This window comes from Equus caballus, chromosome 2 (assembly GCF_041296265.1).
Source record: "Equus caballus isolate H_3958 breed thoroughbred chromosome 2, TB-T2T, whole genome shotgun sequence".
Classification (NCBI taxonomy): Eukaryota; Metazoa; Chordata; class Mammalia; order Perissodactyla; family Equidae; genus Equus; species Equus caballus.
The window spans coordinates 72,959,375-72,979,365 of record NC_091685.1 but is presented as its reverse complement, the minus strand read 5'-3'; the positions used below and the strand labels follow the sequence as shown (position 1 = coordinate 72,979,365).

Here is a 19,991-nt window from a genome sequence, read left to right as displayed (position 1 = left end):
ATGCATTCTCTATAACAAAGCTATCACTATTTCCATAGTACCTTTTCTGGAATGATCTAGATATTCACTTATTAAACTAATAATAATTGAGGAACTACTATTTAACAGATCCTATTTTAGACAGAGGATATGCTGATCAAAGTAAATGTGCCTCTCAATTCACAATTCATGGTTCACAATCATAGAAAATTTTGTCTCTGGTTACTGACTTTTTTTTTTTTTTAAGATTTTATTTTTTCCTTTTTCTCCCCAAAGCCCCCAGTACATAGTTGTATATTCTTTGTTGTGTGTCCTTCTAGTTGTGGCATGTGGGACGCTGCCTCAGCGTGGTCTGATGAGTAGTGCCATGTCCGCGCCCAGGATTCGAACCAACGAAACACTGGGCCGCCTGCAGCGGAGCGCGCGAACTTAACCACTCGGCCACGGGGCCAGCCCATCTGGTTACTGACTTTTAAAATAAATAACTTGTTATTAGTTAAGAGGAAAGCTAAGCAAATTTGTTAATGATGTACGTTGGGTTTTTTCCAGATTATAGAATTGTCCTTTAAGTAGGGTGTCAGATTTTCCTCAACATTTAGTTTATTAAGGTTAAAAGACACTACCTAGAGTAGCAGAATCATCTCAACCTCTCTCTCCTCTCTCTCTTTCTCTCACACATATAATGGACATCACACAAAAAATTTAATATGAGTAACTTGAAAAAGTCAGCGTCTCTTTTTAAATATTACTCAAGATCTAAATTAGCTAGGAAATTACATAAACCCTCTTTGTGAATGGGCATCCCTGTACATCCTCCTGGGACATACTAAACAAAGCACAACAAGGGTTTCCTTTGTAGGCTCTTTAAGGTCATCTTCCTTTTGTCCACTATCAGTGATAGGAGAGAGAGCATCAGGAGCGACACATCTAAAAACTCTGCCAAGACGTGCTGTGGGTCCAGAGGAAGTAATACATTCTCGCTCTTATTTCAACTATTATACTGAGGGACAGATCTGATCAAAATGCTATCATAAATGTCCTCCACGCCCATGAAAGAATTCTACAGCCAGAATTATACAAATAACTGACAAAATTACCTAGATATTATAAATGAAAAAGCAAGGGGTTGTTCCACTAATACCAGAGGTATATTTCATTATAGAAATATTTGGAAAACTATCTGTTTAGGGAATATTTTAATCTCATGAAAAAGAGATAAACTAAATGATGATAAACATCAAAAGCTTTCCCTCAATTACATGAGATGAAAAATATGCAGTGATATCATGGCTTATTATAAAAAGACATAGATGAGAAAAAGTGGTTGTTTTCCACTTGTCATGGACAATCAGCTTCATGTAGACACAGCTTCAATTTTTAGAATGAAAAAATTTACCTACCCTAATAAATCCTTTCCTAAAAAGGATCTCAACTAATTGTTTCTCTTTGGCGTTCAAAGAGCGGTGATGATATCCAATACCCCTTTTTGCCAAAGCGATCAGTTCTGCACCTTTTCTTGCAAATTTTACTCGATCAAACACCATCTGCAAACTCTGAAAGAAATAAGAGTTTTAAAGATTCTGATAATTTCTTATCTAATTTTCATTTAAATCACAATAAAAAGTGTTTTAATCAAAAGAGGCATCCTATGTAATAATTTAGCTAAATGAGGCAACCACTGAAACTGAGTACAAAGAACATTTTATGGCAGCAACAGGAACTATAGGAAATATTCCCAAATCTTTGAATAGACTGTCTCGAGCTGTTTCGCTCCACTTCAGGGCTGAAAAGTACTGACAAAGCAGGAGATGAAGCATGTAGCGGAGGGTGAGGGAGAACCCGCGCCTGCCTGGCGGAGCTCAGTTCTCTACTGCAGCCTTAGGAGTTCTCTTCAGAGACTGAGACTTCTCCAAGAAGGCAGAGCAGGCTCCTTATGGTCCAGGAATGCTTACTTCTCACTGTAAATCAATCACAAATGCCTTAAACATATCCATGCCCTAAGGAGGAAATTCACCTGTGTAAAGAGTTATACGTACAAAGATAAACACTGCTTATGAGAGGGAGAAAAGACAGCCTAAGTATCCAAAAGTGAAGGACATTTCAGGTTTTTTCGTATGGTCATCCATACAAAGGAATATCAAAGATCCATTAAAATGACAATGTAAATACATAGTTATTAAAAAGGAAGAGACCATGAAGAATGAGTATGTATATGTGTGTATATATATGTATACATATACACATGCATACATATATATATGTATATATACATATATATATATATGTATACAGTGTGTGTGTAGTCACAAATAAAAGATATAAAAAGCTCCTCCAGAAGGGCAGTGATGACTGCTGACTGATGGCATTGCGTTTGTTGTTACTAATTTGTATTTTCAGTCTGTCTACCATAAGCATGACTTATTTGTAGTAAAAAAATGTTTTAAAGAAAACATGGCATACCACCTTCAGATATTTCAATACCTTTTTGGTGGAATGTTTTGACTATAATAAAGGCCTCTGATTTTGAGAAATTCTGTGCATATTACTTAAAATGCGTTGGACCACATGTGACCAAATATTCAAATGAGGCACGTGAGATTGAAGTCTAGAACTCAGGCTGTGAAAAATAGCATCATAGAAAGAAATAAGGAAAAGGCAGACACTCTCAAGGGTTAATTGTTAACATGCAAGAAATAATCCATAAATCCTAGCCCTGTCCTTTTTAGACATGCTCTTCAGAGCCCTCAAGAGTTATGTGTAGCCAGGTCATACACTGAGATTTCTATTCTGGCACAGATAGTATTTGGTTATTACATTCAACAATGTCTATAACTGAGAAGTAATGGCTGATATGCGAAACAATTTCCTAGAGAACTATTTCATTCTAAGTGCTGACCTCAAGGTCCATTGCTTTTTGATCAGCATACGTGCAGTCCTGAGGGATTTCCATGTTCTTCTCCAGAATCTTGAGTAGATTATCATGTTCAGCTTCACGTACCAGGCTTTGATCCATTTTTCTGGGCTTTTTCTGGCTTTTTTCATCTCTGTTCATAAAAATAATTTTAAGTAAAGAAGAGTCAGATTTGGCCACCATAGGAAGCCCAAGACTTCCCAGATCCCCCGTCACCCCGATATTCACTCCTATATACCTCTGTACTATCCTGACTCCAACTTCTCCCTCTAACGCACTTCCTCATTAGCCTCTAGAACTTGTGGTCCCTCATCTGAAAATCCCCCCATGCACCCATATTTTCTCTGAACGTTCCCTTTCTTTCCTACTGTGAGTAGTCTCCTTGCCAAATCCAGTTCTCCCCAGATGACCTCATTCCTCCTTGCTAAAGTGCCATTTGCTAAAGTGATGATCATTTTCTCTTTTTCAGCCTTCGTGACACTAGGCTTGGAGGTAAGGTCGGTGTCCCCCTTGTTCCACATTGTCAATTACAGGCCATTCTACTTCTCTCCTTGTGGTGGATGCTACGGCTGCTCTGAGTTTGGTTGCTAAGGGCTCTGGGCTACACAATTCCCTGGAGAATTGCCCTCAACTGGCAAGAGCCTCTTGGAAATGTCTGGGAGGTTACAATCTTTCCTGGAATTGGGGAAGTTGCTCAAGCCAGTAACTGACTGATATGAGGTACAAAAATCAGCCATCTTGATCCAAGTTGGGGCAATTCTGTGGTACCCCCAGATCTCCCTGTTGGACCAAGCTCAGGCAATATTCTAGCAAAATTCACATCATTTCATATCTTCTTCACGTTCTCATTTTTGCTTCCCTCACTTTCTTAAAGGTCCCTCATGAGGGCACTCCTTCATTAAATCACTTACACAGGTATCCCCATCTCAGAGTGTACTACTAGAGAATCTCACCTAAGATTCTCTATGGACCACAGCTCCATAAGCCCCAGCTTAGGTTCTATGTCATCAGACTGTATTATCCACTACCCCTCAGTGTAACGGTCTTTTACAGATACCCAGATCACTTACCTTTTCTTTAATCTTTTTGGTTTGTCTCTTAACCATGCACATTAGGCAACTCCAAATATGAGAGGATGAGCTCACTTATATCCCATCATTAAGTGTTCTCACCTCTAACTAACATTACCTTTAACTCAAGGGAGAATGCCATGACTATGGAAAGGCCTGGCCCTAATATTTGCAGAGCATGGGGCAGAGGACTAATGGAGATCCACACATTGTTGTCTAACTATTTATAGGTTTTAAATCAAGGTCATGAACTGCCAAATAAAATACATTCTCTCCTCCTACCTTGACAAATATAGCTCCATAACAACTTGAAATTTAAGAGGGTGAGAGTGAGCCCCGGGTAGGCATACCTCCTAAACTCCTAACTCCTAATTTTACCGGAATGGATGCAGATGGAGGAGGGCCAGAGTGGTGCTGTCCAAAGCACAGAGCCCAGAGCAGGGCCCCCACCCACCCTCAGTATAATGATGGTGCTGAACAAGGTATTGAAACATCCCTTATACTTTTATAGCTTGAATTTTTGGTCACTAACCCACTTGAAATGGTGACTCCTAGTGCCCTGAGGAAAATTTGTCTAAAGAACGTCAGTTCCTGAAAAGGCTTACACCTTCCATATTGTCTCTCTCTGGGCTCTTCACTTCCTCTTACTTCCAGGAAAACAGCACAACAGGCAGAGGGAAGATAAGCAGAAGAGTCAGAAGAAAATTCTAGCTTGCTCTAGAATTTGAAAAATCTGAATCAGAGATGCTCTAAAAGCTGCTTGATCTTTAAAGGGACTATCAACCATTCATTCAAAAATATTTGTGAAACAACTACTACCTGCCAAGTAATGTGCTAAGCACTGGACATAAAAAGAGGAAAATATGTGGTCCCTATTGTAAAGGAGCTAACAATTTAGAAAAAAGAAAGACATATAAAAAACAACAGCAATACATTACAATAATTGATCTACTAACTATTGAAAGTATAGAAAGAGCACTAAATCTAATGGGGAATTAGGGCAAGATTTAGAGAAGAGATAGCAAAGTTACAAGCATTAGCTTTGGGAGCAATCTGGAAGGAGGGCACTCAAAGCAGTCGGGTCAGATTATGGAAAAACATAGAGGTAGAATAAGCCACGTAAGGAGAACCATAAATGAGTATTGTTAGAGGGGAGTGGTGGGAAGCGAAGGTGAAAAAGTTACAGCAAAGCTCCGAACATGTTGATATACCAACAATAGCCAAGGAGTTTAGAGTTCATCACCTAAGCAAGGAAGAAGGAAGAATGCTGAGAATAGGACAATTTAATCAACTAGAATGTTAGCAAGAACACTTGCTGGCTAGATTGGAGAGTGGTGAACCTTAAGGCTCTGGAGTCCAAAAAAATCTCTACTATCATCCAAGGAAGACATGACAAGCATCAAAACCAAGCAGTGACTAAAGATGGAGAGGATAACAGGGAGAGAAGAAATATTTTGGACCTAGAGTTGTTAGAATCAGGCATTGAGAAGAAGGAAGAGGAGTCAAAACAGCAAAGTTATACCAAGCATAAAATTATTAGCATTTCAATCCATTCTCGAGCTCATGTTCACTTATGTGACTGTGATGGTCTATCAGTGACACCTCCATGTCGTGACCCAAGACAACGTGAGTGGACTTCATTTAAGCCTTCTGAGAGCTGAGAGTCGGAGTCACGTATGCATCAAAGATGTGCTTATTTTGAAGGATGTTCATGTCAGGTATATAACCCACCTATGCTCATAGGCTGTGGTCCTGCCTCTCCCTAATCTTAAGGAGACTGATCCATGCAACTAAGGAATATATAAATGTTATGGCCACTTATCTTTACCCCATTGTCCCACCAAATTTACTCAATTTGAAAATAAGCCCAAGCAATAACTAGAACTTCTTTGTAGCACATTCAATGTACATTTCCTACTGGGACTTGGGAAGTATTTTAACCACCAATTTGTTTAGTCAAATACTTACAGTGTCTTTTGTTTCTCTATGGATTTTCTAACTTTTCGAAGTTTGTTGGCCACAACATAGGCTTCTTTATCAGCTTTGAGAGACCTTTTACTCTCTTGCTTTTCCTCCAGGAAATTACGCGCACTATTAGCACTTCCTTCTACAGTTCCTAACTTGAATCTAAAAACAAATGAAAAGAATGCTTGCCTTGAAAATAATACCGCAAATAAAATTCAATCATATTTCCATCTACTGATATCATCCTGACATATACCTGTTGAGTTTTTAATATCCATCTTGGTGAGTTTTATCCTGAAGAGGCACACAAAATGTTCTGGGTCAGCAGATTCCTTATTAAATACCTTATAGTAAATAATAAGTTCCTCTCCTTGCCCCAGACCTTACTCCTGGGGCAGCAGCACTGAGAGCCCATGGGAATTTTTCCTGTAAGGGTAGTCAGACATTCCACGGGCAAGGGACAGAGGGCAATGGATATTCTCTATTTATATGCAGAGGAGGGGTCCCTCTCCCCCCTCCTGAAAGATGAGAAAAAAACTTCTTTGAACAAACAATTTTTGCTCTTTTATTTATTTTTGTTGTTGTTGATGTTGTTCTTGTATTTAATTCCACTGACCTTTAGAGCTGCCTCATAACACAATCAAAAGCCCTTAGTATTAGGTAAATACATATAAGTTCAGATTTCCTGATGGTCAAATCTTCTGTGAATTTTAATGTCTCCTTTGTTTTTCTTTGTTTTTTTTTCCAGCTTTACTGAGATATAATTGATATATGTAACACTGTATAAGTTTAAGGTGTACAACATGATGATTTTATACATGTATATATTGCAAAATTATTACCATAATAACGTGATGCATCCATAACCTCACATAGTTACCTTTTTTTGTGTGTGTGGTGAGAACATTTAAGATCTATTCTCTTAGCACTTTGAAGTATACAATACAGTACTGTTAACTATAGTCACCCTGCTGTACACTAGATTCCCAGAACTTATTTATGTAATAACAAGAAATTTGTACCCTTTGATCAATATCTTCACATTTTCCCACCCCTCATTCCCCAGCAAGTACTTATCTACTCTCTGTTTCTATGAGTTTGGCTTTTTTAGATTCCACATATAACTGAGATCATACAGTAAAATTTTGATTTTTTAGGCAGGATGGTGAGAATCTTAGGTTCTCACCCTAACCTTTGGATTGTGACTACTTGTTTCCAGAGAGTGGATAAACCCCAGTGTTGCTCGCCATTACAATCCAGAAATGTCTCCAGGGTCTGGGCTTTATATCTTCGAAATGTAAGTACCCAGGGACCTAGTGGTCCAGACTTCCTGGTACCTTGGGACTTAAACCAAAGACCTAGTCCAGGTTGTAAACATTTAGTCCTTTCAGACCTGAGCGATTAACTAGGCAAACGGCTACAGATCAAATTCTCATAGTATGTAAAGAGTAAAATGTTTCTAGGGGAAGCAAAATCAAACATCCCTTTCTTTACATCACATACATTTCCCTGTGTCAGGAAGCTAGGGCTTTTGACAAGAAGACTTAAAAATCCACAGAAGTTTTTTTCCCCCACGATAACTTACTGGCAAAATGCTATGGCTGCCAGTAGCCAACAGCCATTATCACTATACTCACCATAGCTTATTACAGCAAATCATGGGTTGGGTCTACACAATAAAGTTTTTTAATGGTAAATTGTGAGGCAAAGGGGTTTTTAAAGTATTTAAAGAGCCAGCATTAAAAGAAAATGTTGTTAACTAGTGAAGAGTAAATAAACTGGCACACTGGTGAAGCAAGGATTAAGAAAGTGGCAGTTTATGCCACATGGCAAGAAATTCCATATAGCAGACAATAAAATAATAAAGATAGTAACCACATAGTATACTTACTACTGTCAGACACTGTCTTAAATATATTAACTTATTTGGTACTTACAACAACCATATGATGAAAACACCATTATTATCCCTATTTTGTAGATAAGAAAACGAAGAGATAAAGAGATTAAGTGACTTGCCCAGATCCCACAGCTTGCATGTGGCAGAACCTGGCCTCCAAGCCTATGTTCTTAATCATGACATTGTGTTGCTTCTCTTTTTACATTAATGCATGTTACTTGATCTAGGCACACATTCTCTACTAAATGGCGTGATTTTCATCACAGTACTTCACTTTTTAAAATCTAGAGTATTTGGAAATAATTTTCCTCTTAAATCGCTCTGATAACCTATATAGAATGAATGTGATCTGGAGATTGGACCTCAGCCTATAAGATTTTGTAGTACTGTACTAGGTGCTTCCATAATTTACTTTTACTTAATTTTCACTCCAGCTCTATGTGTTAATATTTTTATCATCTCATTTGCAAATGAGGAAACTAAGGCTCAAAGCTGTGAAGTTGGGCCTAGAAGTGACAGCTAATAGAGGGCAGAGGTAGGATCCAAACTTGGGCCTGACCATGAAGTGTGTGCTCTTAAATACATGCCGATACTGTCACTAAACAATAACAATGCTCCACGCGTTTTGGTTTTTTCCCCCCAGAAACTAGATTAGAGAAGGTTGACAGGTACATTATTATTTGAAAAACTCCCACAGGTTCAGGTTGAGCCCTGACGAATCCTCAGATTTGTCGATGATCTAGGGCTAGTTAGGAACAAATCAAGCTGCAGAAGACCAAGGATTTTCACGGCATGTTTTGCAGAGAACCCAAAACTCCATAAAGATGTACCAAGATTCAACTCCACAAGCAGAATTAAACCTTTGATGTTTTTGTGAAATATCTTACCTTTTTTAAAACATTGGTGGGTTTTAATATATCAAAATTAAATATAACTGTTTAACAAAAGATATGAAAATTACAACCATAGTAAGACATGAGTTTACATAATAAGAATGGCAACAGTTGGAAAAACTAATGCCAACCATAGGTCAAAATGGGAACCCTCGTGAACCACTGATGGACATCAGCTAACAAGCCATTATGGAAGAAAAGCATGTTCCATTTATCCCAGTATTTTAACCATATTCTAAAATATAGCAATTGTGCTCCCATGTATAAGCTCCAGAGAAGCTTTTACAGGTGCTCAGAGCCATGTACTCTATTGTACACTGTCCTTTTTTTATGGAGACATAATTGACATATAATATTACATTAGTTTCAGGTATACAACATAATGATTCAATATTTGTATACATTGTCAAATGATCACCATGATAAGTCTGGTTAACCCGTGTCATCACATGTAATTACAGAATTTTTTTCTTGTAATGAGAACGTTTAAGATCTACTCTCTTAGCAACTTTCAAATAGGCAACACAGTATTAGTATTATTCACTATAGCCGCCATGCTTCACATTACATCCCCATGACTTACTTATTTTATAACTAGGAGTTTGTATCATTTGATGCCTTTCACCCACTTTGTGATTTTACTTTTTAAATGTTTTGAGTATGTATGTGTGTATGAAGAACGTATACAGGTATTTTTGGATTTCCATTTTACAGTTAGGCTTTCAGAAATATACCAGAGGTCCAGAATTGTGTTTGTTTCTAACTAAAGCCTGGAGCCATGCTCGAAAGTAAAGTCGGTGAGTTGTATAACTTCTTGGTGGTTGAGAATTTATTTTCCTTGTCCCAACAACAAAAGTAAAAGGAGCAATTTTATTGCAATCCCCAAAAGTTCCAAATACAACCATACATTCAATTATCATTGTTATTTTAAATATACATTACCAATGATGATTTATTACTATATGTTTGTTTATGTGTGAACAAGTTTCATTAAACTTTGCCACCTGAGCAAAGTTCACACCTAGGTATTTACTGAAAAGTTAACAAGACCTAAATAAAAATACAATAGTTTATTGTAAAAAGAAAACAAAAGATAGAGTAAGAAACTAAATAAAGAAGGCAGCTTGCAATAGCATAAGTAAAAATATTTTTTTAAGAATTGAACTAGAAAGGTATATTTTTTATGCATTCTGATAACAAATGAGCATGAAAGATAGCAATGAATACTATATTACAACAGTAAAGTTTGTATAACTTTCCTCAACTTAAAAGAATGAGCCTAATACAAATTATAACCAAAAACAAATTAAATTAAATGACTTACAAAAAAAATAGTGCAGGTAACTTCTCCATTTTCCTTAGCTTTTCAACGAGAAATGGAAACATTTTTATCATGTTTTCTGAACCAAAAACTGAATCAGGACTAAGATTCTCCAGGACCATTTCGGCCTGTAGCAATGAATAAAAAATTGTTTTAAGTTCTGCATAACAAAGAACAGAATTACTACTTTTGGCTAAAATATTTTCATAGTTGTTTAATCTATGTTTCTGTGGCTCTTCAAAATGAAAGATAATTTTAAAATAATTATGAAGGTATATTACAAAATTTTGCAAAGAGCCATAAAAAATATATAAATCAATACACTAAAGAACAAAAATAATAGACTAATATATACGCACACACATATATGCAATTTAACACGCAATTATTTAAGGCAACACAAATCAATCAGAAACGGAATTGTTCAGCTATGGCAGAGGGTGGGGTGATTCAGTTTCTCTCCATATCATGTAGAAAAATTACTTCCAAATACATTTTAAAGGTTTTTTAATGAAAAAATAAGTGGAAGAAAATGTAGGTTAATTATATTATGTTTCTGAATGGGAAGAGATTATCTAATTTAAAGTGTAATGGGAAAACAATCCCATGCAAAAGGTCTTAACATATGTCACTCCCTAAAAATCGGAAACCTCAATAACCAAGAATAAAGCAAACATCAAAATGTAAAGACTATCAGCTTACTTAAAATAAATACGCATAAATTTATACGACCCCAGGTTAAGGTTTTAATACACAAATAGTTCCTACAAACAGAAATAAAAATCATAAAAGAAAAAACTCCAAGACAAAAAAAGACAAAGTGAAAAATTCTTCTCAGCTACTGTTACTGTGATTCCAATCTCTCTATGGCCAAGGCATGAAGATCACTGACTCTGGGGACAGTGACACCTCTGTTCTTATCTGTTGCAACATCTCGCAGGAACCAGTGGCTTCTAGTACATGTTTTGGAAGGCACAGAGGATAAGACAAAAACCAGTTTCCCTTCTCTCTTTTTGTTCTATCTCAGAATCACTAGACTACACGTTCAACTTAAAATTCTAAAATAAAAATTGAAGATTAAAAAAACAGAAAATAATAATGACTGAAGAATGCAACTCAAGACAACAACAAAGAGTACAGAGTGCTTTGCCAAAAATGTCTGAAAATTACCTCCTCCACATTGCCATTTTGAATCCAACTTGTGAATTCTGCCTTTAAACTCTCTTCATATTTTCTAGCATCCAACTTTTTAATGACTATTTTATTCTTAAAATGAATGAATTCCTCTGGACACAACTCCTTGAAAAGAAAAACCACAAAATTTAAAAAAATCATGCAGGATAATCCAAAGATGTTTCTGAAGTATGCATTTCATTAACAGAATTACAAGCTTCTTGAGAGAACAGGCTGTAGAACTTCTTATCTCCCCAAGGTATCCAGAACAACATGTCATAGGATGGATGAACTCTTCAAAGGCAAGACTGTAGAGCAAACTCAAATAGAAGAGGAGAAGAGACAGCAATGAGGGCATAGAGAAAGAAGGGGAGTACAATGAGAGAAAATGGAGGAATATAAATCCAAGACAGAAGAGGAGACTAAAGTATTATCCTAGAAATTGAAAAAAGAAATATTTTCAGGAATTAAGTGGCATTCCACCCCAGTAAAGCAAACACAAAATGTTAGGAAGAAGAATGTCTGAGAAGGGCCAATTTTATTTTGGAAAGCATCTATTGGTAATTTTTAAAAAGCAGATAGAAGTGATTAGAAAGGATGAGAGTTTATCTTTCTGAACAGCAAGTTTACCCATCCACTATAACAGCATTAATTCAAATTAACTGCATAATTATTATTTACCTGGGCTCTGGGCCAACTTTCCCAGCACTGAAACATACTGTCATAAAGCTGGAGGGTTTCTCGAGGTGAAAGGGTAAGATCAGAAGGGAATCCATACCTTTCAATCTACATTTAAAATAAAATTAAAATTTTTAATATTCCTTTTACTTTATCTTATATTCTATCCTTTGCCTCATAGTCATTATCACGAACCCAAAGATGTTGAAAAACAGCACTAAACTAAAATGTTAAAATGTTAAATATTCAATGCAAACAAAATACTAGCCAAGAATGTCTGTGAGTTATTAAAACAGAAAAAGAAAAAATCCCACTAAAAAGTTTTTGTATTATTTCCTAAGACCTTTTAATGGGGCTAATTTTCTAAGAACTGTCTTCGCAATTCAAATCAGAGTACAGAGAAGCTAAAAGATTTGTGGACTCTGTTTAGACAGGAAAACACAAGGTCTACTCTGCAGCTGCAACTGAAATTGATTTAATAATGAATATGATTCTTTGCTTTTGAGTTCCAAGCCAGGCTAAAAGGGGAAAATCTTATTTGTTTAAGTTCTAAGGTAAGAGCTGGGTCAACTTCAGGACTAAGGTTCTCAGATCACCTTCAAGACATTCAAGGAAAGTTGTCCCCCAGGTCACTGACTTGTTTCAGCTTTAAGCTTTCCGGATATGCAACTCATTAATTTTTCCACGAATATTTTAAAGTATAAATAAAAAATTCCTTTTCTCAAAAAGTTTGCATTATAGTATTTTTTACTGGTTTCAACCACTATCAATACAAATCAATTGCCTGTGAAACGATGATCCCTGAGATGTTAGTAGGTATTCTTCAAAAGAAAACGGGAGTAAGGGTATTTTCATACGTATTCTATTAAACAGGCTTTTTCAAGGTTTCTCACTGGAAATGCTAAATTTCAAAAAAGGGACTATAGTATACAGATTTCTCCAAAATTATTTGAGAATAGGGCACTTGTTGAGTAAATAGCTGTTAACAAGTTATGAGACTCAGGTTTGGAAATTCTGGGCTAAAAAAGCCACTCCGAGCTCAACACAGTTGAAAAAAATTGTTTGGTAGAACGGAAAGTGCAGTAGATTTTGAATCAGAAGATCCAGTTCTAACTCCACCTGTAATTGCTAGTTCCTCATCTGTAACACAGGAATTAAAATATCTGTACTTCCATCTTACAGACTACGGTGATACTAAACAAGATAAATATGTCAGCATATGTTTTTAAACTTTTAAAACTAGTGGATAAAGAAGTCTTGAAAATCTGATGTACAGTATAGTTGTTATAAACAATAATACTAATTATAAGCATTAAACATGCTAAGAGATTAGACCTTACTTATCCCCATCACAAAAAAAGAAACAATAATTATATGACTTGATAAAGGTGTTAACTAGGGCTACAATGACAATGATATTGCAATATATAAATATATCAAATCAATATGTTGTACACCTTAAACTCACACAATGTTATATGTAAAATATATTTTGGTTTTAAAAATCAATTCGATTTTGTTGTTGGCTTGGAGCCTTGTAAAACACCATAGGATGCAAATAATTAAATAGAATCATCATTTAGCATCTCTCAGTTTGAGCATTGAAAACTAGCTAGATAGTAAGGACTGTATTATACCGAAATAATAAATGAATGCATTATTTTGGAATGCTATCATTTTGTTCTCTTATTATTACTACTTGAAAGTGGTAACATTATGCCTACCAAAAAAATCCATAAAATAAATCCAAGAATTATCATAACTTTTAAGATATAAATCTTCTGTTTTGGTCACTAGAATGCTTAGGATTTCTTAAGTCTCTTAGCCTTTTACAGAAGCCTGAGTTTCCTTCTTTTCTAAAAAGGACAATTCTGCCTATGTAATAGATTTGTTGTAAGAATTAAGATATACAATACATGCCATAGGCCTAGTAAAATACGGGGCACATGGTTGATGCCTCAACTGTCAATGTGATTGATTAATGATCAATTTACAAGTCTTAATTTTTAAAATAAGTTTAATAATTTTGTGACTAAAAGCTGGGAATTCAATTCAGTTGTTCTCCACTGTAGCTACAAAGTAGCTACACAGTAATTAATGAGCTGGCAAAAACTCAGCCAGCCTCGGTAGGAAAGGAAGAGAAGTAAAAGGTCATAGATTTGTACCATCCTTCATTTATAAATACAATGGTATTATACTATGATGTTATTTTTGCAAACCGCGTTGTCCTTAACACCACAGATGATGATAAGCATTAATCCACGCTGAGCAGAAGGAGACAGGCAACAGTTCTTTTAAGGACTTCCTGGGGCTGACAGTTCTCCAGGAGGCGTGTGGCATGGTAACTGATGGCAAAGGCCAAACTCTGCTTCTTGCCAGAGACCAGCCTCATGGATTGAAGGCAAATCCCTCACCTCAAGTGGACTAAGGCCAGCTCACTCATCCTGCTCCACCGCTTCCCCATACCGCCCCTGATATCAGTTCCCCTACATTGAACACAGCATACATGGGGTTAAAACCAAAGCACTTTGCCTGCTTAGTTTTTGGCTTCCTGGCGCTGGAATCCAGCATCTGTCATGGACACAGATAACTGAGGACATCCCTTATCTCGTCACCTTCTTTCCCACAAGCATCCTCAGGCTGCTGGGAAAGCTGCTGACCAGCAAGGTCACAGGCTCCCTCCTCCCAGCGAGTAGTCTCAAGGCCAAACACAGGCTGCTGGAAAAGCTCCAACCAGCAAGGCCACATGCTCCCCCTCCTCTACCTAAAACCCCAAATAAAAACCCTTGCTTGTAGCTTTTCCGGGAGTTTGGGGTTTCAGCGTTAGCTACCCATTCTCCTTGCTCTACGGTTTGCAATAATAAAGACCTACTTTCTTGCACTACACCAGGTGTCAGAGATTGGCTTGTGCACAACGGGTGAGTGAACTCACTTCAGATTTGATATCATTCCCTTCTGAAACCATTTCTACGATCGAGCTATAAAGGAGATGACCAAGGTGGATGGCTGTTCTCTTTATGTTGCCACAATTTATTATGCTTTTTCTTGCCACTCAGTTCTTTCATATTAATCTACAATGTACTATACAAGATCAGGAATTATTTACTCATTTGGAAAGGTCTACTTACTTTTCATCACTGTTACTTTAGGAAAAATACTATATAAACAGACACTACACCCACAGCTGTCAAAACACATTTAATAATGCCCAAGGCTTTAGCTTCATCCTGCATTCCTGCAGCAAAAGCCCAGAAGTCTCACGAACGCTCATTCAACAGCATGACCTTTGCAGAAGTCATACAGGGTCAGAGCACACTGTGGCAGTTCTATTGCTTTCCAGTTACTCCATTAATAGCTACTGAGAACAGAGGAAGGCTCTGGAGAGAAGTCACAAAAGGATTCTGAAGAGGTCTCACATTTAGAAGAGCCATGAAAGACAAACAGGATCTGGATAACTGGCATTTGGCATCTGGGGTAAAATACTTCAGCAACAATATAAATCATGAAGGCCTCCAGGTAAGATATATCAAGTGGATGAATAGAAAGGACTTTTGGGCCAGGTCATAGAAGACCTTGGAAGCCAAGCTAAGGAGCTGTGCATTTAACTATCTCCAAAAAGAAAAAGAAGAAAGCCATTAAAGGCTCAGCAAGATCAGAATGATCTTTATTAATTATTTATCTAAATTAGCTTTGTGGATCCAGACATATTATTTAGACAGAACATGGAACTACTTCCTGTGACAGCATACATTTTAAACAAAGAAAATTTCAGGTGCCTTAAAAATTGTCAGAATAGAAGGCTTAATCTAACAACAGAATTTAGAATATAATTAACTTGCCAGTTCTTGGAAGGAAGACAAACTATTGACTAATTATCACTCTGAGACGCAACCAGAACTTGAATGGGCCATTCCTGGGAATATAGTAGGAAAGGAAGAAAAATATGCAAGAAAAATTTAAAAATCTTCCCCCACTCAAACCCCAAGGCCCCAAAGGAGGTCCTCTTAAGACCCCTACCTTATTGATTCACTACCCAAAAATCATGTTGTGATTGTTATGTTAGTGAAAAGTGTCTTTTCCTTGTTTAACCTAATTCACAGTGATCAGATTCTCACATGTACTTGGTATTGTCCACATACAGTTGTAGCTGCACTAAGAGAAGAGTTAATGTCATAAAAGTGGACAGATAGACATGAGCGCTGAGAACAAGGAAAAACAGACAAAGATAATGTCCACGAATAAATAAAATTCACCAAAAAAACTTCAGGTTAAAATTTTCAAGTTTTTTTTAAGCTTTGTGGATCCAGACACTTTTCGAGGAACCAATAAAAACTATGAAGTTATTCTTGTTACTTTGACTAAGGTTAAATATCTGTTATAAAGCATCTATTCTGCAATTTTGATAAACATTAACTAGGCAGCTTTTCAATTATGATATATGTAAATAATTTCTACTACTCAGAACAAATATGGCTGAAGTATTACTTACATGATCTGTTGTTAATGCTGCACATGGGTGAAAATGATTAAAACAAATGTCACCATCTTTTACTGAACAGATATGCTTCTCTAAATCATTGTATCTCTCTCCATAGAGCACTAAATATGAAGAGCAAGAATTTCCAAATGAACAAATGCATAATGACTGGAATAATTTTAAAGTAAAAGATAAAATTCTTACGAATATATCAAACATACCAAGTCTAACTTTATATGATTGCTTCATTTGCCGGTAGTCATTGTGAGAATTGGGACAAGAGCCAGAATTTCTTTCAGAAGAAATATTTTTTCCCATTATGTTATCTGCTTGTCTCCAGTACCATTTTACAGATTGTAGCCACCTTAAAAAATAAATTTACGTATTATTTAGGCAGAATATGGAACTTCTTCCTGTGACATCAAATATTTTAAATATAAAAAATTTCATGTGCTTTAAAAATTGTACTTAAGGGAATAGGCCTGGAGCCAGACTAACCTGAGATTGCATCGCAGCCTCCTTACTACTAGCTGTGGCTCTTGGTTGAAACACTTAATCTCCCTGTGCCTCATTTTCCACATTTTAAAATGGAAATAACAATAGTAGTATTCAAAATACTATCTAATAGTAGTAATGGAAATAGTAAATCATAAGGGTTGATGGGCATTTAAAATAAATTAAAGCACTTAGAACAGTACCAGGCACACAACAGTCTATGCTATACTTGTTATTAATAGACAAAAATCTAGCCCAATGACAAAATGATATGGGGCTTTCAACTAATAAGGCTTTGCTATCTTTTTAAAACATCTACAAAGTGGGAAAATATAAGAAATCTCAGGGTCTATGGCTGACTATGTCATTAAACCATTTCATTTTTTATTTCTTGGTAAAGGACAAAGAAAAAGGAACATAAATTGATGGCTTCCGGTGAAGCTTTTTTGAGATATAAGGGAAATTTCCTACTCAGTTGCAGACCTGGCTGGGAGAGCATCTGATTTTCCTTTAGACTGTGACCTTGCTCAGCACCTGCTGGAAGGTGCTAGAGAGACTCTTCCTTGAATAGAGGTAAGTTAATAAATTCACCAGAAAGTTATGAAATTCTCCAGAACCCACATAGAAAGTGTAATATTCAAACATTCAAAATCAATAAGCATTCTATCGAGACTGAATCTAATGCCTACTCAGTAAGATGTTCAGGGTTGCTTATGGTAGCCGAAAGAGCCAGAAAGGGGCATCGGATCATAACGAGGAGATGCTCCCAGATTTCTGCTCCAATTTCTCCACCAAGACAATGGACCTGTTAAAGACAAAAGTTTCTCCATTAAAAATTTGATTTAAAAATAGCAGATGAAAATCAGACATGGAAGCCTGAGTAGTCATACATAGTTTCCTGTTACCTTTAATCAACTATGCCAAGTTTATATAAATATTGGCAAATTCAGACAATAGAAAATCTTGACACATAAATTTTCTTTAATCCTCATAACCATTCATCAATAATTCCTCTTTATCTGACTTTTGAAAATGTCTTTCCAATCTATGCATTTCTCTCCATTTCTACCGCCGACCAAGTCACTGTCACATCTCAGCTGCTCAACCATAATCTCCTCATGACTACTAGTCTAGCTTCCTTTCCTGGCCCCTGCATTCTTCACATCACAGCCAAAATGATATGCCTAAACTATAAATTAGATCAGGCCATGTTCTTAATCAAATTTCTTCAATATCTTCCCACTGCACGTGGAACAAAATAGAAACTCCTTAACAGGATGTACTCCTTAACAGGATGGCCCCTACTTCCCTCTCTAGCTTCATCTCAAGCCACTCTCTCCCATCTTGCTCCAGACATACTAGCCTTTTCTTTGTTCCTTGAACACAACTTTCCTACCCCAGAGCTTTCTTACATCTTGTTCCCTCACTTAAAACGCTCTTACCCCCTCCTTTCAACCTGTAGAGTTCAATTCACTGTCACTCCATTAGACAGGCATCTCTGACCGCCCATTCCAGAGATGTCCTCCTACCACCTCCCTGCCATTATCACAGTCATGACAGCCTACCATTTCTCTTTCCAGTATGTACCAAAGTGGTTTGTGTGCTTAATTGTTTAATTCCCTTTTTGCTGTTACTCTGTGACCTTAGACCTAGGCATTCTCAGCATCAACAGTGCCTGGCATTGTGGTGGTACACCTGAAATAATTGCTCAATAAATGGATGAATGTCTTTTGACCAAATAAAGCAAATTGAAATAGATTTATAGAATATTCTCAAAGTTAGCCTTCTTTAAACAGATTAAATTATGACACTTGGCAATCAACTAGAAAGGACTTACTATCTAAGCCAGACAATTAAAAGAATTTTTTTCCACTGCCCGTTGGGTTTTCCCTGGTCAGATCATATACCACTCTGCCAAATATTAATCTTATACTTTGTACTAGATAGCACTTTTCCCTGATCCTGCCATAATAGACATTAACCTTCAAAACCTCTCAGCTTTACCCTTGTATAGATCGGGGAAACTGAGGTATCCAATGTCATATCATTTCAGAGTTTTAAGATTAGAATATAATTCAAGGTTCTAGATTGCAAAGACAAAGTTGTTAGATTTTGTTTTATGAACAGGAATATTCAAGGCCCTCAAGATACAATAAATACAGATTAACCAAAAATAAACACAATAAATCAGTATCAAACAAATCAAAAGCACAGCCTACTTGGTACTCCAAGTTTACAACAGGAAAAGTTAAGTTCAATATATGCTTATCATCTTTTGGCCCCTTTTAAACTGAAAATTCCTTGAAGCAAAAGAATATATCCTTTTATTTATTTGTTTATTTATTTATTTTGCAGGGGGAAGATTCACCCTAAGCTAACATCGATTGCCAACCTTCCTCCTTTTTTTCTTTTTCCTTCTTTTCCCCTCCCCAAACCCCAGTACATAGTTGTATATAGCTGTAAGTTCTTCTGGTTCTTCTGCGTGAGCCACCACCACAGCATGGCTACCAACAGATGAGTGGTGTGCTTCCATGCCTGGGAAACAAACCTGGGCCACCAAATTTTAACCACTAGATCATCGGGGTTGCCTCGAGAATGCATCTTTCTATAATGTTTTAAGTGTCTTTGAATAAATATTCATAACAATGCTGCTATAAAAATTTTCTAAGTATCTTCCATTTGTCCCCACAAATCTCCACTGTTTTCTACCCTGCTCTCTCTGCCCAGGGAAACTGACCTAAAGAGACTACTTCAAAAGGGCTCCAGTCCTCTCTGGTTCCATTGGATTTGTCCAATGGAGAGCCTTGGCAACACATGAGAAGAAGGGAGGAGAATGAGAGTGAGGTCTTTCTTCCACCGGATCCCTTCTTAAAAGGTTACTTTGAGCGAGCTATGTCCCTTAACTAAGGTAACTGCTCCTCACAATGAGGTCAACTCCGTCAGAATCTCCTTTTGAATCTCAGTAATTGCTTCTTTGCCTTGTCCCTTAAGCCTGGGATAAGCTACTAGCTCTGGATTACTGCACTAACCTTTCTAGCTTCTCTCACACATATCTTTGGAGAATACTCTTCTTGAATTGTTGTATTTGACCATGCCATTTGTTTTCTTTTGGGACTGTGACTGATTGGA

General features: G+C 36.7%; 1 protein-coding gene and 1 long non-coding RNA gene across 3 annotated transcripts in view; one reads left to right on the top strand and one right to left on the bottom strand.

The window, feature by feature from the left end:
- Positions 1-19,991, bottom strand: part of DDX60 (DExD/H-box helicase 60) — a 92,242-nt gene that overhangs the window by 28,389 nt on the left and 43,862 nt on the right. For both annotated transcript variants that reach the window (XR_011436700.1, XM_023636333.2), the window contains exons 19-27: positions 17,552-17,667; positions 16,589-16,731; positions 16,380-16,489; positions 11,894-11,998; positions 11,210-11,338; positions 10,043-10,167; positions 5,929-6,087; positions 2,876-3,023; positions 1,380-1,532 (exon numbers count right to left, since the gene is read on the bottom strand). Coding sequence is in view for 1 of the 2 variants with exons in the window: in XM_023636333.2 (XP_023492101.2) it covers positions 1,380-1,532; positions 2,876-3,023; positions 5,929-6,087; positions 10,043-10,167; positions 11,210-11,338; positions 11,894-11,998; positions 16,380-16,489; positions 16,589-16,731; positions 17,552-17,667 (1,188 nt within the window). In the remaining variant the exon portion in view is untranslated. The remainder of the gene's footprint in view (positions 1-1,379; positions 1,533-2,875; positions 3,024-5,928; positions 6,088-10,042; positions 10,168-11,209; positions 11,339-11,893; positions 11,999-16,379; positions 16,490-16,588; positions 16,732-17,551; positions 17,668-19,991) is intronic.
- Positions 14,694-19,522, top strand: LOC138923283 (uncharacterized). The gene is made up of 3 exons (XR_011436701.1): positions 14,694-15,406; positions 17,263-17,435; positions 19,218-19,522. It is a non-coding gene; the product is annotated as an uncharacterized lncRNA (long non-coding RNA).